Source organism: Hippopotamus amphibius, chromosome 12 (assembly GCF_030028045.1).
Source record: "Hippopotamus amphibius kiboko isolate mHipAmp2 chromosome 12, mHipAmp2.hap2, whole genome shotgun sequence".
In the NCBI taxonomy this organism is placed as follows: Eukaryota; Metazoa; Chordata; class Mammalia; order Artiodactyla; family Hippopotamidae; genus Hippopotamus; species Hippopotamus amphibius.
In genome coordinates this window covers 98,596,789-98,616,575 of record NC_080197.1, presented here as the reverse complement: position 1 = coordinate 98,616,575, position 19,787 = coordinate 98,596,789, and the positions used below count along the sequence as shown (strand labels likewise).

At 47.9% G+C, this 19,787-nt stretch overlaps 2 protein-coding genes and 1 long non-coding RNA gene across 5 annotated transcripts; all 3 read right to left on the bottom strand.

Annotated features, from left to right (window-relative positions):
- Positions 1-1,778: 1,778 nt before the first annotated feature.
- On the bottom strand, positions 1,779-7,143 carry ZC3H10 (zinc finger CCCH-type containing 10). The gene is made up of 3 exons (XM_057700780.1): positions 7,083-7,143; positions 6,240-6,303; positions 1,779-4,776 (listed from the first exon to the last, which is right to left on the bottom strand). The coding sequence occupies exon 3, from the start codon at positions 4,719-4,721 to the stop codon at positions 3,414-3,416; it is 1,308 nt and encodes a 435-aa protein (XP_057556763.1). The 5' UTR covers positions 4,722-4,776; positions 6,240-6,303; positions 7,083-7,143; the 3' UTR covers positions 1,779-3,413.
- Positions 7,144-7,596: 453 nt separating this feature from the next.
- Positions 7,597-8,825, bottom strand: LOC130832499 (uncharacterized). 2 transcript variants are annotated; one of them, XR_009048303.1, is made up of 3 exons: positions 8,793-8,825; positions 8,219-8,678; positions 7,597-7,944 (listed from the first exon to the last, which is right to left on the bottom strand). It is a non-coding gene; the product is annotated as an uncharacterized LOC130832499 (long non-coding RNA). The 2 variants fall into 2 exon arrangements; XR_009048302.1 differs by lacking the exon at positions 8,793-8,825 and having other exon boundaries at positions 8,219-8,786.
- Positions 8,826-10,915: 2,090 nt separating this feature from the next.
- Positions 10,916-18,940, bottom strand: PA2G4 (proliferation-associated 2G4). 2 transcript variants are annotated; one of them, XM_057702929.1, is made up of 14 exons: positions 18,600-18,877; positions 16,657-16,785; positions 16,295-16,400; positions 16,133-16,202; positions 15,416-15,508; positions 13,871-13,934; positions 13,552-13,630; positions 13,321-13,399; positions 13,105-13,238; positions 12,715-12,809; positions 12,466-12,593; positions 12,261-12,314; positions 11,978-12,044; positions 10,916-11,141 (listed from the first exon to the last, which is right to left on the bottom strand). In XM_057702929.1, the coding sequence occupies exons 1-13, from the start codon at positions 18,685-18,687 to the stop codon at positions 11,979-11,981; spliced, it is 1,185 nt and encodes a 394-aa protein (XP_057558912.1). In that variant the 5' UTR covers positions 18,688-18,877; the 3' UTR covers positions 10,916-11,141; position 11,978. The 2 variants fall into 2 exon arrangements, with proteins under 2 accessions (XP_057558912.1, XP_057558911.1); XM_057702928.1 differs by having other exon boundaries at positions 10,916-12,044; positions 18,600-18,940.
- Between the last annotated feature and the right edge of the window lie 847 nt (positions 18,941-19,787).

Sequence of the window (19,787 nt, the reverse complement as noted above, 5' to 3'; positions counted from 1 at the left end):
AAACTACCATTGCCTCCCCGGGTTGGATGTGGTAATCTGGTCCCAGCTTACTCTCCTAAGATGGAAGGGGCAACAGGATTTGAGGAAACTTCCTCTGTATTATTCCTTGCAAGTTACTAGAAAGTTAGTGGTCCCATTGCTGGATGGCTCTATCATTAGAACTTTCTTATGCCAAGTCTGGAGTCAGACTGCCTGAAGAGACTCTTGGCTCCATTCCTTACTAGTTGTGGAACTTTGGGTTGATCACCCTCTTTAGGTCTTTTCTCCTCTGCGAAACAAGTATGATAATAATGCCCACTGTGTCAATGAAATATTGCATGTAAAGTGCCTAGCACAGTGCCTTGGTTTATATTAAGTACTCACATGTTAGCTATTTTTTTTAGAACTCCCTGCTTATTTCCTATGCAGCAAGACTGGACCTTTTTCTCCATTAGGTAGCCCTTCAAATAGCTGAAGACATCTATTGGGTCTACCCTTAGTCCTCTCCTGTCAATTTTTTTCAGATACCCCACTGGTTTGCCAATGGCCCTCTGTAAAAACTACTACTTTAGAACTGGTTCCACTCATATAGACATGGTAGAACTACTATCTTTACAATGCACAACTATGGTTCTTTTACCCTTATGGAGCTTCTAGAAAGGTGCCTAGAATATAGCAGGCTCTTAATATTTATTAACGGACATATATAAGATTTTAATTTTTTGCAGCCAACTGGAAGTCCCATGTTCTCATGTGAATTATTGCTGATGTAGATCTCTGCATTTGTTTCTCAGGCTCAAGCAATTTTTAGGGGGAGGGTTGGTCAATGCAAATTGACCCTTTGGATTACTTTAATCAATCCAAGTTACAGACACTTTCAATATTACTTAGTGTTTCCTTGTGTTACTGTTGGTAACTGGGCTTTTCATATTTTTATACAATTAAAAAAAAAACATAGCCCTTGGGTATATCACTAGAGACTAGAGATTTCTCTAACATGAATGTGCTAATCAACATTTTTAGGCACAAATGTTCAGTTTTGATTCCATCAAACTCTAACTGACCCATAATTATTTTCTTATCTAAAATGACTTAGCAAGTGAGAAAGAGGAAAGCAATTCCTGCATCTGGGGACTGGCCTGACGCAGCTAGGCTTTGGAACTATTAAGAGCTGACCTGGGCTCATAGGTACTGTTGGACACAATTTCACAAAACACCAACATCAGACAAGGGCACTCAGTGACTGTGAGGAAGTAAGGCAAAAAACAAGATCACTTCACAATTTTGTTTAAGTACTAAACAAGGTCAGTGGGCAAACCACGGAATAGCAGATGTCCCCCTCTCCCAGCTACTGAGTGACTGCTGCTTCATTACCTGTTGCGGCTTCAGCTTCACTTTAGTCTGCCCTTTTTCTAGGTAAGATAAAGATACCCAATTATAGAATTTTCCCTGCTTCCCTGACAGCACCCAATTTAGAGGCAAGCTCCACTTCCTTGAACCTTCCTCCAACTTACTTAATGGAGTTCAAGTCCTATAGGTCCTTTCCAACACCCTCTTGCAAGACACACACCATGGTTCCACATAGCATCTTCTCTCCATCACTGCAATTAGCATTAAACCCAACTTGTTCAACTGCAGGTGTATTCCTGGGTGTCTTTAGCTGGAGCATGTTTAATAAAGTACATACAACAACTACAGTTTCCCAAATCTACCTCTTTAGAGGTAACTGGCAAAAAAATAATAGCTTGTCAGGGCTTGGCTAGGATGAATTCATGTTGGTAACTATGATCACATTTGTCTAAATGCTCACAAACCATCTCTTTTAATAATCCAGAATTGTACCAGAAAATCAACATTAAGCTTATCAACGTGTGGTTTTTAGAATCCACAAACAATATTTCAGTATTTGCCCATTTTTAGTCTTTCGTGCAGCAACGCGCCCCCCCCCCCTTCTTTTAAATGACTGGCCTTGACCTAGCCCACCATCTCCAACCCCAGGTGTAACCTGAGTGATCAATCAGATAAGAGAGCAAGAGGTAGCAGGAGATATGATGGGGGAAGAACAAACCAGGATCACTTTCTCTACCCCCAAATCCACTGTCCCATAGACTAGACACCTGAGTTGTTTCCCCTACATCAGCCATGAGCTGAGGAGGAACTGAGGTTTAGCTACTGGTACCCTTGGGTTTTACTGACTCTTAATTGGATTTAAAACCTCTGTGGTCCTACGTGGAGGCAGAGGAAAGAAAGGGATCAACCCTGAGGCTTGTGTCCTCAGAACTCTCCTTTCCCCAGCACCTCTTAAGCTTGAAGGCTTAAGGCATTGGTAACTGAGGAAGGGGTGGGGAAGGAGTCACATTAACTGCCATCAACAACTCAGAGAGCAACCACCACCTGCCCTGCTCTGTTTGAATAAGGGATGGATCTGTTGATACGTATCCCATTCCCATCTACCAGCACATCCACCCTCCTTAGGACCTGCCCCCCTAAATGACCCTAGGAGCCCTGGTTACTAAGGCAACCTGGGAATAGTACATGCAGATAGAAACCAAAACAGATGGGACTATTTTTAAACTAGACTAGGTGGCTCCAATGTTTTTACCCCACAAAGTACCTTCCCCAAAGCCCCATCTGATCCTGTTCTGGGTCCCTACCCTTCTTCACTGGCCTCCATCCATCCTTACCCAAGCTATGTGAGAGTGGGGTCTTTATTCCATTTTGGCATGAGATCTATTTACTGCTCCCATCTTCCACACAGAATATCTAAGCAAGTTTTCACTGCCTCCATTTGTTAAAAATAATTTTTTTTATTTCTTTGGAACGTGGTGGGCCCTGCCCTATGGATGTCCAGGCCAAGCCAAGGTAATGAATGCTCCCCTAGTCTTTGGGCTGGAGTGCTATGGTCCTCGCCTCCCCACGGGCCCAGGAGCAGTTCCTATATTGTCCAACTCCACCAGGCCCCGAATCTGAAGGGGCCGGATAGCCTGAAGGCTCCTATCAGGCCTTCTCTTCTGGCCACCCACTTCCCAATCTTTCCTGGCTTCCTCTCCGGGCAGGATATTTTTTTCTTCCAAAGCAGTGCTGAAACCTGTACTGTGCAGAAGAGAGGACAAGACCAAGGATGTCCCCCAAATTCCCATAAGAGGACACACAGCCCCTCATCAGTCCTTCCCCTGCTGGCTTCAGTCTGCACTCCTATGCAAGCCCCCTCTGTGAGGCTTGAAGGAAGATGGATAAGAGGACCCTCATAATAGGGAGGTGAAAGAAAACACACCAACCCAACCCCTTCTCAGAAACAAACTTCTTGCAGTCTCTAGTCCTAGTTCATGAATGAGCCCTTCAGACAGGAGCTGGGAGGGCTAGGCGAGTGAGTGAGTGAGGGCCCCTTGACCCCAGCCCTAGGAGGCTACATCGGGGAGTGTCCGTCAGCCCCATCAGTGCGGCATGGCTGTGATACGCATGCTCTGGGAAGCGATAGGGTAAGTCACCATGGGAGTGGTGGTGTGGCTCATCGTGATTCCTGCCAAGGGCTGGGCCATCGATACAGCCACAGGGGCCACAGGAGCCACCGATACAGCCACAGGAGCCATGGAGACAGGTGGGGGTGCCATTCCCTGGGCAATTGTTTGAGCCAGAGCAGCTGACAGTGGTGTAATCTCTGGGTTCAAGTGTGGGGGTGGGGGTGGTGGAGCAGCAGGAGGTGCAGCATTAGCTGGCGGAGCCGCTGGAGCTCCCGCCGGGGCCACCAGTTCTTGCTGGGACACGGGGCGCGGCTGCAGAGCCTGGCTGCTGAGAGTAGTGTGAGTCTGGGCAATGCCATGGTTAAAAGTGGCGACAGTGCCCACGGTGGGGGCCAGAGTCTGCTCAGTTGCTGGTGCGGTGGAGCTCAGGGTCATGACTTTGGCCTGATTGCGGAACTGGGCATTTTGTTCCAGCAGTACCTCGTTGGTGGCCAGAAGGTTGCTGACCTGTTTCTTCAGCTCCTCCACCCGCTTCCTGAGCATGGCATTCTCCTCCTCTAGCAGCCTGCACTCCACCCCTCGGGGTGCAGCCAGGCTGTATTCATACGACTCAAAATGGGGGCCATCTGGGGGGCAGCAGCCACCTCGCCGGCGCTTGGGGCCTGGCTCATGGTCCTCAAAGCCCCTGTCAGGGATGTCGTACATATCATAGAGCTCATGACGTCGTCCTGGGGGAACTGGGCCTGCTGAGCCCCCACCGCCAGCACCTCCTCCACCCCGAGCATCAAACTCAAAATCCCGTTGCAGGTGACGGAACTTGCACTTGGCTCCTCTCTGGCAATCGCCCTTGAGAAAGTCACGGCAGATAGGGACCTCCTCCTTCCCATTTGGTAGGTCAGCTGGTGAAAGGCCCAGGCCGGCTGCCACTTTGTGCCTCAGCCGAGGGGGAAGCTCTCCTGTCTTTTTATAGCCATCCTCATCCTCCTTGGAGCCGTGGATGAATCGGCAGTTTGGGCGGCTACACTCCTTGTTCTGGAAGTCATGGCAGAAGATGAACTCGTTTTTGCTCACCCCCAAGTTGGACACCTCACTCATGTCTGGATGGCGATAGCGGCAACGCTTGCCTCGCTTGCACACATTCCTCAGGAAGTCTCTACAGATGGCATCTGAGCTGGGCCCGCCACTGCCTGCCCCTGTCCCACTGGCCTCCTCGTTGCCACCGCCTCCGGGGCCTCCACCGCTGCTCCCAGGGCCGTTGGCATAGCTGTCCCGGTCAGGCATCCTGGTCCCCCCCAACTCAGGGCTTTCTTCCTTTTCTTGCCACCCTTGGTGACCACTAGGAAAGAGGAGAACTGTGTCAAACAGGAGTCCTCCAGAGAGGCCAAACTTTTCCTGACTATAGGGCAGGCAGTCCAGCAAGAGGCAGGCCAGAGGGACAATGGCTTTGCAGATGAAAAATCTAATGGATGAGAACTCTGCCTGAACTGGATGGCTTGTCAGAAGTGCTGCCCAGGCCCTTGTGCACCTGGTCTGCATCAGAATGACTCACACTTGCCTGGCTAACACAGGAGGGAGGGAGCTGGGGTAAAGCTACCTCATCTCACTAAGGACAATATGCCAAGGAGAGGGCAGGCAGAGAATACTGTTGGATTTTATTTCCCCTTCTGAACCGACCTTATTCAAGTTGTGGATGCAAAATTAAAATTGCTGTCGGTGTCTGTTTAGGCTAAGAGGAGACTGGAAAACAGTGGCTATGATAAGCTGGTGAGCTACTAAGGGCTGTGGATAATGGGATACTGGTGACATTACTTCCCTGACCTCCTCTTCCATGGGATCTCAGGTGAGCACTCCAAAGTATCAGAACTCTAGACCCCAGGAAATCCTGAGTAAAGAGACTGGCATCACCAGCTTGAGGGCAATACCTAAACCTGTCATGTGGTGGTATTCTCTCCCTGATTACCACTATTCTTAACTCCGGGGTGGTCAGCCCCCTCCCCTCCATGGCAGGGGAAGAGTTCTACAGCTGGAATCTCCTCTTATAGACCTCCCAAAGGGTAAGACCATTTGTGGCAAGACCAAGGCAACAGGAAGGAGTTAATTTCACAGGAACAAGTGACTTTTCTTTCCCTATTCTATACCCCTCCTACTCCTCCATGGGAAGATCCCTCTAACACCAAACCACACCATTCCTCACCCCATAAAGATCCTCTTTACTTATAGACTCTATTAAAGCTTTTTAAATCTTCCCCTTACCAAGAGAGCTCAAAAATGTCAGTGCACTGCCTTGGTTCTAGCCCTCTCCTCTCCCCACCCCCAACAAGACTAGGTGTCCCTGCTACCACGTGTCTGACCTCCTAAGCCTTTCCTAGGCAGTGTTCAGGTTCCCCCTGCTGTTCAAACAGGAAAACTTCATATTGTTTCCCCTTGGGTATAAGGGAATCTTTCCAATTTCTTTGGCCCTGATGGCCCCCAACCACCCAGTCAGTCCACTGCCTTGACTTCACCTTCAAGGCAAAATGAACCCTAAAGTGAACAGACTAGATCACAGGCCAGAGTTGCAAGAGAGTCTGTAAAAGAGGGGTCCTCTTCCTCCAAAGGGAGGTTGTCCCAGAAAGATAAAAACAATCAAGGAAAAAAGAGTGGGAAAAGAGAAGATACAAACTTTTACCAAAAGGGAAATGACCTGGTGAAAAATAAATGGCATCTATCGAAGCCTGACCTGTGTTACAAGTCCCGCCAGAAGCGGATAATCGTACCTGATATTCTTCCCCACCCAACTTTCCCAGGATTGTTTGATACCTGAGGTAGCTCAGGTGAAGTCCGGGGCTCCTGTGGGTCTCCACCTCCACATCACTGCTGGGTTCTGAACAGGAGAAAAACAGAGACTTGGATGTGAGAAGGGGTAAGAATGGAGGACTACAGGGTGGTTGTTACAAGAATGAAGTCTGACCAAATGGCAAGAGCTCTGGGCACTTCAAGGTGTCCTTAGGATTCAAACTGCGCTTCCCCTGTCAAAGGCAGAAGCTGCCAGTAAGAAGAATAGTAAGGGACAGAACTAATCTGGAGAGCCTAGGAGGACGGGTTGGAAATCCAGCCCTGCGTGAACAAAGGGTTAAGAGCACTCTGTCTCAAGATACAGGAGGATGTGGGGATCAAAGCCCGGCCAAGGGTTGGGGTTAGGAACTCCAAATAGGGAGCCGTGCAAGGGCAGAGACTGACAGTGCAATGGGATGGCGGATTAGACTTGGGGGCGGTGATTATGACGCTTCGCAACACCCCAGAGTTTGCGAAAAAAGTCCTAGGAGTTTCCCGCAGCAAGTCTGTAGCCTGGCAGGTTCTGTGCAGTGCCGCCGGAGCTCAGCCGGGGACCAGGTTGAATAGGACACTATTCAACAAAGTGAAGCGGGGAAGGGGACTCCAGGTGGCATCAAGCAGAGGGGAGGGGCAGGGCTGTGACGTCACGGAGCTGGCGTTTGCTCGCTAAGCGGGGTCAGTCAGAAAAGGGGTTCGGCCCTGCGACGTGAGGAAGAGCCAACTCGGTCCTGGGGGGCCATGTGTAGCCCGGCCGAGCCCAGCCGCTGGGCCGGCCCCGACTCCTCCCCTCCGGGCGCGGCCTCCACCTAAGTCTCCCGCCTCCCTCACCTGCCGCCGCCGCCGTAGTTGCTGCTGCCGCCTGCCGGTCCTCTAGCTTCGACAAAGAGCCGCCTACTCTATCGCCCTTCCGCTTCCTGCGGAAGAATTGACGCTCTAGCCACCAGACCCGGAACCACACTCTATGATGTGCGAAATACTTGCGCGACTAGCCGCAGGAAGTTCCCAGCAAGCTTTGCGTGTCACCATGGCAACCCAACAAAACCGCTAAGAACCCCCAAAGAAAGACTTAGTAAAGTAGGCCCAGACAAGGGAGTGGGAACACCGTTTGCCCCTGTGCCCGCAAAATCAACTTGAAAACCGTCTCTGGCGTGTGGTAACGCCCTTTCCAGGAAGTAAGGGCTGTCCAATACTCTTAGCAGCTCCGAGGGCTGGAACCCACACCCTCGACTTGGTAGTCTATGTAGCTTGCTTGACTTTCTCTACAGCACTCGGTAGAGGTGGACTGTACGGATACAGAATCCCCAACTAATGGAACCATAAAAACCACATAACACACAAGACGAAATTTTTTCTTCAGCTAAGACAGCAAAAGAGATGATTTATTGTACACGTTACATTCAGCCACAAGTGAGAAAAGAACCAGTCCAGAGTGTCACAGGTCCAGGGCAAAGGACTAAAAGGGACCGTTTTGATATGAGCAAGGTGGGTCTCTCAGAGGTGGTCGAGGCGATCAGAATGGTCATAGATGTTTCAGATCCACTGAGACAAGTTCTAGACAGGAGGCATGCAGTCCAACAATTTGTACCAACGTCCCTGGCCTCTGGCTTCCCTTGTTTCTGCTCCTGCGGCTTCCATGCGTGTACAAGTTTACTTGGACCTCTGCCTCATCTTTCTTCTTTTGCGCTTCAGCCTGAAAACCAGACATAAGAATACACCTCCTGCCCACAAGGCCGAGTTCAGTCTTTCCCTCCCATCTTAAACCGTGCACACAATACAAGGGATGGGTAAAACCAACAATCAATACGATTCTATCGTCTTGTGTCCAATTCCTGGCTTTGGCCAGTCAATGCTCATAACGTTTTTCACCTAAAGTTGTTTTGGGTTTCTAAACCAAATGTTCCTCCCAAGTTTTGTCCAAAGCGCGCCCCACTTCCCCCTCCTGTACTGGCAACGTCTCAGCATACCTGCGCATTCGCTTCTTCCTCCACTGGCAACCGGTCATAACCAGAGGCAGAGAATAAAACAAGATATCATTAGTTTTAGTAACAAGTTTAGGTAGGGATGCGAAGAGCATTATTTAAAACCAGGTGTATTCTTGACCAAGTATGAGGGCTTAGTCGCTGTAACCACATCAACAATTTCGACTCCCATCCGGATCCCAGACCGAATTCCGCACGCGCTCTTCTACTCCCGCCCTCTCTCCCACTCCCAGCCTCTCTCATCAAAGCACTTACCCACCACCTCCTCTGCTTCTCCCTAAACTATCCTTCCTCTCTCACTAGCTCCTGGACACCCTTGAGAACCCGGAGGTCCCGGAACGATGGCGGACTTCCCCTGCCAAGGTCTACCCCCAAATCGCCAATTCTTACAGCCTCAGCTCACTGGCAGGGACTCCTTACCTTCGCTCTCATGGCGCGGAGGTTTCTACGGGTAAAGAAAAAAAATATGCGGTTAGCTTGCTGAAATGATGGTAAGTGCAGAGATCAGATGTTAATGGATTGTACTTGGAATCCGAACACAGCCACAAAAGACACTCACCTCAGAAGATGGCGCTAAGGCCGAGAGAGCGCCTAAGACCCGCCTACGGATATTTAATGGAACGCTCAGTGTTGTCACTTCCGCTGTCTCGCCCCGCCCCTAAGGGCAGAGCTGCCTGAGGGGAGTAACGATAGCTTTCAGCCCGTCTCAAGTATCTGAGAAGTGGTTGAGTTACAAAAGTTATGTTGGAAAACAGTATTTTGAGTTTGAGTTACAAAATTCCCCTTCTGCCAATTTTATTATGAGGATACTGTATTAGTTAAGTGACTACATATTTCCAATTAGAGACCTAGAGGTGCAAATGAGCAACGGATAGCTACTTCCGCCTTCCCTCTCATTGCTTCATGGGAGTTGCAGTTTTCTGACGGCATCCTCCATTTTACTATGGATAGGTGCGGACTGAACAAAAATTCCTGATTCGTTTTACTGGTTTACCTTATTTTCTAAACTACATTGCTGCAGGCCGATTCGATCTTGGAACTTACAAAGGTCCTAAGATTCCAGAACATTGGAAGGATGTAAAGTGGGAAGTCGAGAAAGCTGTCATACTACAAAAAGAGATCTTGTCACTATTGAAGATAAACTCTTCCTAGCCAACTCTGGTCTTTCTCTACAATGCCTGAGGCGGAATGTCACTATATTTCTGGCCACAATCATGTTCAGAAAATACTTAAGTGATTCTCCCTCTGCGTAGGGTGAGGATCAAATCAGTGGACAGCGCGGGAGGCAAGATCAGCTACACATTTCTTTTTTTTTTTCTTTTTTTTTTTTAGCTACACATTTCTTTAGGGCAGAAATGGTATTTGGTGCTAAGACAACTTCCCAGTCTCACGGTATGGTTAGGGCAGAAGCACCCAGACAAAACACCCAAAGATTTGGCTGCAGGAAACGTGAGTTATGGAGGATGAAAGAGAACCCTTCATCATACAGACTTCACCTTATTCACTTAAGATACAGTAGGGCTTGTTATAATCCCTCCCTTTTTATTGGTTTCCCTTTATAAAATTTCACTTTTTTAGCTCTGGAAAAACAAGGTTTCTAAATTTAGGACACTTGTTCCAAGTGCTTAAGTGGTTCTAGTATTGTTACCAGCAGAATATGTTTGAAAACAAAAAACCCCAGCAGGATTATTTTATATCAAATCCACTGGGATTTCACCTGTTGATTGCCCACTAGTCTACAAGCTTTCATGAAGGGATGTGTCCAGTTTCGTTCAGTACAGCATCTTCAGATCAGCAGCGCCTGATATGTAAGATGCTCTAATACACAAATCACCTATCCAGTCTCAGGCTGGCCCTGAAAAATTGTGTAACACTAAATGCATTCTTCCTGGCTTCCTAAATCATCACTTGCATACAGTGTTCTTGTTTTTTGCAGTAAACTTTGTGTCCTGAACAGTGCCAGCAGCAGTGTTTTTACTTTAGAAAACTAAATCACAAACTCCCATAGAAAATGTACTCTAAATTAAGAAAACCCAGGATTTATGTCTCCCGAACTCAAGGTATTCCTTGTTTTAGAAAGGTAAAATATGGCTATAGAAAACTGGTTCTAGGGACTTCCCTGGCAGTCCGGTGGTTAAGATTCCAGCTTCCACTGCAGGGGGCACCGGTTCCACCCCTGATCAAGGAACTAAGATCCTGCCTGCCAAACAAAATGAAACAAAACCCTGGACATTTGGATTACTCCTTGTTTTATACTGCCTCTTTAATTTTCTTATCAATTTTTCTCCTGAATTTTTGATGTTTTTGGTTTGGAGCCATTCTTTATCTGTGGTGTATTTAAACCCTTTATGTTGAAAGTTTTCACTCTGAATGGCTTCTTTCAGTGAAGAGCACTTCTTAGTCAAGTCAGTTAAACTTTTCAATGTTTTACACTATGGCTAATAATTTTATTAAAAATAATTTTCTCACATCAATGTCATGAAGTTGATATACACTACCTTTGAAAAGATTCATTTTATGCTTAAGTTTATAAATTATGTGAAATAACATTTTTAAAATAAATCCTGTGAAGGAAAAAAAACAAAGACACAAAAGTACCACAAAATTGGTTCCAAATGATCATCACTTCAACTCACACTGTCCCACCACCATCAAATAAGACCAGCATACAAAGACACATGATTATGAGCAAATCCAAATTTATTTTAACGCCATGTCATTTTCAATGTGTTTAAAAACCTCATAAGTTAGCGGGAGCCCTAGTTCCCTGGGACAGGATGCCAGAGGTACTGAAATTCATCACCTTTCTCTCCAAACCCCTAGCAATTCATCCAATCCAAGTCCACAGCTTCAGAAAGCCAGGAGTTTTGTCTCTTCAATCAGTCTGCTCCTCTGGTTCCGGGTCTTTCTTTCAAGGAAGGGAGGTCAAAACATTTCAAACAGGGAACAAAACCACAGTGGAGCTTCCAGCTCAGGTTTCTAAGATGGAGCAAGGGAAGAACCCCACTGACTCCGAAGAAATGGACAAAGTTGAGATCGATTACTTCTTTACACCCTTGTGGAGGGGGAAAAAATGTCCTGCAGAACAATATTGACTACAAAGATTCACAAATGAGGATCCATTTGATAGATGAGAATCCCTTGGTAAATGCAGGCTCCAGCTCCTGAAAATGGGAGGGGCCTGACTAGACAGCCTGGATCATAAAAGGAATCTGCCACACGTGAAGAAAAACAGTCTGAAGAACAGCTCCTCTCTATTTCTGAGGCCGGATAAAATATTTAGGGAGTGTGGGAAGAGAGTAACAAGCCCCAACAGATGGGAAAATGCTGACACTGGAGTGGTATAAAAAAATTCCAGCTCAGTTTTTAGTGGTGGTGGCTACTTTAGCCTCTTCCCTGTTCCGTTGTAGGGCCATAAACCTCGACCAAGCAGAAAATAGTAGAAAAAGGCTAGAAAGAGGGGCTTGAAGACGATGGATTTTGACTCCTGATTTTATTATTCAATTTCTCTTTTCTATTTAAAGTAGTCTTCAGTGGCTGGGAAGCCTGGCCTCCCATGACCAGAGTCAGTTGGAGCTGGTTGTTGTTGGAAGGGGGCTGGGTTGGGGGACTGGGATGAGGACAGGGAGACCCCGCTCTGCTGGCGGTCCTGGGTGGAGAAGACTTGAACTGCACTTCACAGAGCCTGGGGTATGATGGGAAGGGGATGAGGCAGGAGTGGCAAGCCGGGGGGATGGGACCCACCTCAGTCCCCTGCTTCATTCTCTTCTAAAGTTTCCCCACTGGTGGCATTCTCTGCAGTCTTAGAGGCCTACATTCATGGAAAGGAGAAGACATGTCAGTTTCCACCAATTTAGGGTAGTGTCCGGGGAACCAAGGACAAAAATATCCTAATTCTCTAGGTCAGGGCTGAAACAGGGAGAAATAAGGACATACAGAAATCTACACCCCCACCACGACCCAGGAAGGCAGAAGAAAGAGGGAGGGACCAGGTTCACCCTGCCAGAGAGGGAGAATCATAACGAACCTTCTTTTTTTTCTTTTTCTGGGTTTTCCGACTTGCAGAACTCTGGAGGAGGGCCTGGAACATAGAAGGAAGAAGGAAAACTAGTTTTGAGAAATGTGGAGCAAACACCAAATGCTACTGTAGCTCTTTTCAGGACTTTCCCGTCACTTAGTCCTCACTCCTAAGACAAGTGCCATGTGTGCACCCCTTTCCATCCCACACTGACCTTGAGCTCTGCATCCTGGACCTCCATCTCGGACTTGTAAAGGTCAGGCTCAAAGGGACCACTGGTTATCCGCATGGGGCCATTGGGCATAAGCAAAACTGTAAATTTAAACTGGGCAACAAATTCACCTATGAGAGAAACAAAGTGCTTTGATAAAATGTTCCCATGTCATCCTCTTTTCTGTGAGCTATAGGAGGGAGGGGACCATAGTCAGGGGCTCCGAAGCCCAACTCTCTTCTTAGAACTCACCCTCCTTCTCATAGAGAACATTAAATGGTTGTAGCAATTCATGTTTGGCGCACTCCACCACACCCATGCGGGCCTTCTTCTCATCTTCAAATGCTCTGGGGAGGGAAAGACAAATTCAGGTATCCTTAACTCCCTATCACGTCTTACCATTTTGCTCATGTTTTGAAATAGCTCCTACCCTCAGGCAGAAACCACGCGTAGGATTGTTTTCTTACGCTACCTTCTATGAGAGGGAGATGCGGAGAGGGAGAGAAGGCATGCACTCAGGCTGCAGCTACAAGCCCAGGCAGGAGGGGAGAGGGAGAGGTGGGGAAAGGAAGAGTGTTCCTGGGTGTGTGGTCTATGGGTCAGACTGGTTCCCAGCCCTGTCCTCACAAAGTGCAGTAGTACCTTAAAGTAAAGGGCATGGCATCGAAACGCCTTTCGACCTCACTAAAGAAGGCACGGGAAGTTTTCATTTTCAGGCCATACTGCTTAGAAGGGTCTCTTTTGTAAATGGTGGTTCTCTGTCCTGCATCCTTGGCCTAAAAAAGATCACATTTTGGTCTAGTGCTCCTGGAACACACCCTCAGCCACCCCTCTTCGCTAGCTCTGGTAAACACTCACCTTGCCCTCTCCTGAGCTGACCAGAACATCCACAGCATATACTTCATGTACCTCAAATTCAACTTTCTCGTGGTCCTTCCTAAAAGGAACGGAAAGGGAGCCATAAAGAGCAGTAAGTAGTCCCTGGAGTTTAGAGCAGAAGGTGGCTACGATTAGCCTGGAGTCTGAAAGGATAAGTTCATGACTAGTCTGGTATGACAGAAGGCACAGGGTGGGATACAGAGCACCTACTTCTGCTGGTCTGTGGGATTCTGGATAATGGTTTTCTCTCCATCGATGACATGCTGCTTCAATTGGTGTGACAGCATACCTGTAGAGAGGACAAAGGCCATGGTACCACTCACCTAGAATCACGAACGGTTTCCAACCAACCCAAGTAGAACCATGGAGCAGACAACGAGAGCAAAGTTCCTGGCTGTGGAAACCCAGGGCACCGAGGTTTTTGGCTTGAATTATGCCAGAGCCAGAATGGGTCCTCAAGGGAGCAAAAGTCTTAATTCTGCTAAACCACTCACACTTAGCCCCTCAACCCTGCTAGCTGAGGTCTCACCTTCTATTGGTGTGCAATTAAATGAGTGGGCAACTTTGTTCCAGGCTTCTGTCACTTGTGTGTTCTAGAAGTACAAGATCAAATAAAAGGTAAGATACCAGGGGCTAGTAAGTAAGTTGTCTACCATGAGAACAAGAAGCATAAAAGCACTGAGAATTCTAATATCCTTCAGCAAGTGCAATGATTCTCATTGGTTCTTCATTTCACAGCCCTATCATCCCTACAACCTAGAAATTATATTTGCATACCATTTTACAAAGCGCGTTCACCAAGATGGTCTACTTAGATAATGACTCTGTAAGATGAATAGTGCAGATCTACCTCCCAATCTAGAGGAGGAAACTGAGGCTCAGAAAGGTGACATGACTGCGCAAGGTTAAACCAGTTAACCAAAAGAACCTGGTATTAACCCGGTTTTCTGACCATAGTATTTAGTCCATTACACCCAGCATTCTAACCTGCTGAGAACATACAGAAACTCTTATTTTCCACTTCTTATCTCTTTCAAACATGATCTGATCCTCACTTAAACGACAGTTCTTAAAAAAAGGAAAGTGAATTACCAATCACAGCTATTATTAAACTATGTGCCAGGTACTGGGATAATCCCTTTACATGAGTCATCTCAATCCTCACGACCCTGTGACAATAAAGCACAATTTAATTCTTCCCACTTTACAGATGAGGAAATTTAAACTTGAAGTTATTTTAAATCAGTAGGCAGTAGCAATAGGGTGAGAATTCAGAAAGTCTAATGTCATAGCTAGACAATAGCCACTACATTAACAGTACCTTCCAGTGAAGAGATGCAATAGTAAGCATATAAATAATACAAATAATCACTGTGCAAAATAATAACAGCTAGCACAAGTGCTTACTATTACTATGTGCCAGGTACTGTTCAAAGTGCTTTATAGTAGCTCTATGAAGTCGGCACCATTGTAAGAAAACTACAACAGTGGTTTAAGTAAAAATGATGCAATGAAGTAACAATGGGGGCAAATTGATAAAAAAAAAAGAGCACAGAAAAAGAGAAAAAGAAAGAGGATGCTTGAAGTACTGAACAGGTCTCTGAAATCTAAGTGTTAGGGAAAGTCTCCACTAATAGGCTAACATGCTAAACTGTATGAGTTCATGAGAAGTTGGTGATCCCTGGGCTTCCTAATATTGTCTTGCAAGGGCCTTTGGCCTCTTTGCCACCAATTTACTGGTACTATTATGATTTTTGTTTTATAACCTTTAAAACTTGAGTTTTAAAACTGTGTTACCTGTGTTTTATTGTAAGCTATCTACCTCAAATTATTTTGGGAGAAAGATGCACACCCAGAACATGAAAGAGGAGCGCTCTCTAGAGGTTCCATGAGAAAGGGACCACATATCCCCTTACACCTAGCATGATACCATCTAAGGGAGGCATTCAGATTTAACTGCTTTTTGGTATTAAGCTCTTTAACTCCCGCCTATTCTCTTTCAGTACAGAATAGCTGTAGACGCCTAATGCATCTTTGGCTCTATCAAGCTTTAGAGTTGGACTAAACAGCTTACCTGGTTTCCAGGTTTGACCAGGCGTAGGGCAGCTTCAGCACAAAGGTGAGCTGCCTTAATGACATCTGCTTTCCGCCCTGTTACTTGGGCCCCCTGTAGATAAGGAAATGCAGTGAGTACCTTCCTGGAAAGCTCTCCTTTTTTTTAATAAATTTATTTATTTATTTTATTTATTTATTGGCTGCGTTGGGTCTTCGTTGCTGCACACGGGCTTTCTCTAGTTGCTGCGAGTGGGGGCTACTCTTCATTGTGGTGTGCAGGCTCCTCATTGTAGTGGCTTCTCTCGTTGTGGAGCACAGGCCCTAGGCGCGTGGGCTTCAATAGCTGCGGCACATGGGCTCAGTAGTTGTGGCTCACGGGCTCTAGAGCACAGGCTCAACAGTTGTGGTGCACGGGCTCAGCTGCTCCGCGGCATGTGGAATCTTCCCAGGGCAGGGCTCGAACCCGTGTCCCCTGCATTGGCAGGCGGATTCTTTACCACTGCGCCACCTAGGAAGTCCCCTGGAAAGCTCTTTAACTCATCTAGTCATTCAGTTAATATCTGTATGTCCATTATGCAGCCAGTGGTCAGGAAAGAAAACACCCTCTTCCCCTTTAATTTCCCCGGAGACTCTCTCAAAACTTACATGGTGGTAGCGGGTGGGGATAAGAAGCAAGCAGCGGTGCACCCTCCCCCACGCCCCACTGGCTGAACGGAGTTCAGAGCGGTCCACCTACCAGAGCTACATCAACCACAAAAGTGTGAGCCACATTAGCGATGAAGCCATCCACATGGACCCCAAGGTCACTGAAAGGCAAGAGCAGAGTACAGCATTAGCAACCGGCACTACTGTGAATGGTTAGGAAAAAGACAAGTGCTCTAAAACAGTTTAAGCTTACATTTTTACCAAGTCACCTTCCTTGAGAATATAGTCCTGGTCGCTCTTCAAAGGGGAGAAGTGACATACACAGTTATTTACTGAAATGCTGGTGGGAAAGGCAATACCTGTAAAGAGACAATCAGCCTTATTGCCTTGCTCACTCTCTCGGAGCCCTGTTGCCCTCAGAGAAATGGATTTTCTTTAGGGTCTTGCTTAAGTTTGATCAGTTTGGACTGGGTGGGAAACTGCTTGCATTCCCCCTTGCCATTCCAAATTTCCAAATATTTCAACCAGTGCTGGGGTAGGCATTGCATGATTACAAGAAAACAAACAGGACTGAATAAGGGTCAAACTTTGGAATTAGTGGGGGATTGTTTTTACCTTTCTTCATTTCTTTTTCTTTTTTGAAAATCTTCCCTGTCTCTTCCATTATCATGGCATCACCTTTCTCACACAGGCTCAGTACCGACACACCTGAACAGGATGCTTCCACCAAAGACCGAAGTACCCCTGGGAACAGAATCCCACATCAGTCGTGCATGTGTTGTCTAAGTTACCATCCAAGAAATACCTGAAATACGACTTAGAGTTTCTAATATTCCCTAGTGCCATTGCTCTAAGGATGAAAGAGGGACTACATTTTGCCTCTTGGAATGTATCCACCTATATAACCTCTAAATCTCTACCTTACTTTCCTAAAATAAAAAAGCCAACACTCCCTTTCCTCCCTTATATAGTGTGACAACTGGGTATGCACCATCTGTCTCCTTAGGCAAGGGAAACTTTCCAAAGATGATATCTGTGGTGTGGTAGGACAGAATTATGAACTTCAAGGGGGTTCTCACCAAGGTATCCAACATACACACCAAGCAGTCTGGAGGAAATTTATAGGCATCAGGGACAACAAGATGGTAGACATACAACTGCTGACTCCAAGCTGATGCATTGTTAAATGCTACCTTCTTCCCTTCCCAGACACCCCAATTAGGTGTTAGTAATCTCAATTTATGTAGACTTATTTCTTCAAATAACAAGTCAAGGAGACAACCTAAGGTCCCTGGGCTTCAAAAAGCTCTACTTTTAGCAGATGTCAAAGAGGTATGTGACCCAAAAGAGTTTCAAACTAGTATCTGGAATCACAAATGCCTCAGAAGTTATAGACTGAAGAGGGAATTTTTTTTTTTTCTGATTCAAACCACTACACGTCCATTATGTTATAAAGCATTGTTTTGTTCACCAGATACCCTCTCCATGGCCCGTCCTGGACTTCAGATTTGATTTTGTGATCTAAGTTTTGGTGATTCTTTGGAAGTCTAAAAAACCCAGGTTTTCAGCCATAGGATCAAAGGCATCCTCAATGCCTATCTTTACTGTCAAAACCATTTAAAAGCCCAAAGACAAGCATTTTCTGTCCCCCTAACTGGGTTTTAAATTGGAAAGAGAGAAAATAGAAAGTGAGACATCTGTCCAGAGTGGCAGGCAGCTGCCGGATAAGTCACAGCACAGCCCTAATAAGGATGACTTCTGAGATTCTAACATCAGCCCCCCCTTCAACAGTACCATTCGCAGGTTTGCCTGCTTGGGGTGAGAACCTCAAAACACTCCTCAAGTTGTGAAACTCCTGAGAACAATCAAATTTGACGACTAACTAAAACCATCTGCGCAGATTGGAGGTAGTAATGAATAACTTCAAGAACAGCCAGATACATCTCCAAGAGCTATGGGGTGCCTTCCAACGGTCCCTGAGCTGGCCCAAGAGTAGAAGGCGGCGCCCACCAGGGAAGGAGCTGAAGTAAAGAACGAAGGACTACAACAAAGCACGTGGTAGGGAAACTGGTGTCAGAGACCACAGCGGAGGAAGGGAGCCGGCGATCCGCTGGGGACCTGGCAGCACGTGCCGGCTAGGCTTCTGACGGCGGGGAGCCTCGACAAAATAGAGGAGCGCTTTTTTTTCGAGGTGGTTTCGCTGCTGCCAAAATCAGAGACAGAGATCCGGACTGAAGGGTGAGGGGCAGGAGATACGCCTTGCCTCCTTACCAACGGCCGAGGGTCGGAGTGGGGGCCGGGGGCCCAGCTCTACGCTCCTCCGGGACGCCTGCCTGCCTGCCCGCATCTCCAGAGAGTCCAGCCCAGGCCTAGCCTCTCAGGTCCCAGGCGCGACACGAAGCCTCCCCACCACGCCACCTCCAGCAGACCTGCGCGGGGCCCTCACTAGCCCACACTGCATGACCCCACCGCTCCAGCCCCTCGGGGGCCAGCCCAGCACCGTCCCCCTCGCCTCTCCCTCCCAGCCTCGATCTCCGGACCCCCGGGGCCGCACTCACGGTTGGCGATGTCGCCCCCCATCTTATACTTGGTCACGACCAGGTCCTCGGCGATAGTTTGCTCCTGCTGCTCGTCCTCGCCCGACATCTTCCCACCACCACCACCACCACTGCAGCCTCGTTCCTCTTGAGCCGCCGCCTCTGTCGCCCTACCCAGCCACAGGCTGTGGCCAGAGTCCCTTCGATCCGCGAGGAGAGCGTGAGCAAAAGCGCGAGCAAGCTAGGGAGCGGGAGGGCGGGCGAGAGCGAGAAACTGCGAGCGCGCGGGCTGAGGCGCAGTGCACGCTGGGACAACGAGTCCCTCCTACCGCCAGCCTCTAGCCGCCCTCGCGGACTATTGAACTACAATTCCCAGCCTGCCTTTCGCACCTCTAAGCCAGGCCCTGGGGCCTTGCCCTCCGAGGGCCTCGCACGCCGGAATCGCCGAGCACGCTGGGAAGGGTCAGGCTCCGGCGGGAAGGCGGAGCCGTTGGAGAGCATGAGGGGAAGCGTGGTTTCTCCCGGAAAAACCACAACCACCAGGAGCGCTGAGCGAGAACCCGTAAGAGAGAGGGGCGGGCTAAGGGAGAAGGGGCGGAGCTACGGCGGGGACGTGGGTTTGGAGGCTGCGGGGCAGGGTGGCGCCGAGGCGAGTCCGGGTGATTGCATTAAGGGCGCGGAGTCTGGGCACGCCCTTCCCCGGATCCCTGGAGCGGCAGGAGGGACCGGCCCGGCCAGTCCGCTCGTCCTCAGGTGCTGGGAGAACCGGGAGGGGCAGAGCGGGTGTGGGAGATCAGGAGCCCATGGAGCAGGGGCTAACTGGGCAGCCAGGCTTCTGAGGGATTATCCATTCACAGCCTCCCTAGTCTAGTGACCGGACTCCCACTGAAGATGGCACTGTTGTTCTTACAACTGGCTTTAATGGCACCTAGGGGAAGTGTTCACAGAGATTTTTTTAAGAGAATGAGAGTTCTGACACGTTTGAGTTTCAGCATTCCACCTCTTAGGGCTTTTTCTAACTTCCCCAAACGTGCTGTTTTTGTTTGATTATTCCCAGTTGGTTGCCCTATAGAGATTTCTAATAAAACTCTTAAATGAAAAGGACTGTGCCTTATGCTTGTGTTATGGGAATAAGGAAAAGTAGGGCTGGAGAAAGCTACACAGGGCCAAGTTGGGACTGTCAGGAGACAGAGAAGGAAGGATGCAGTG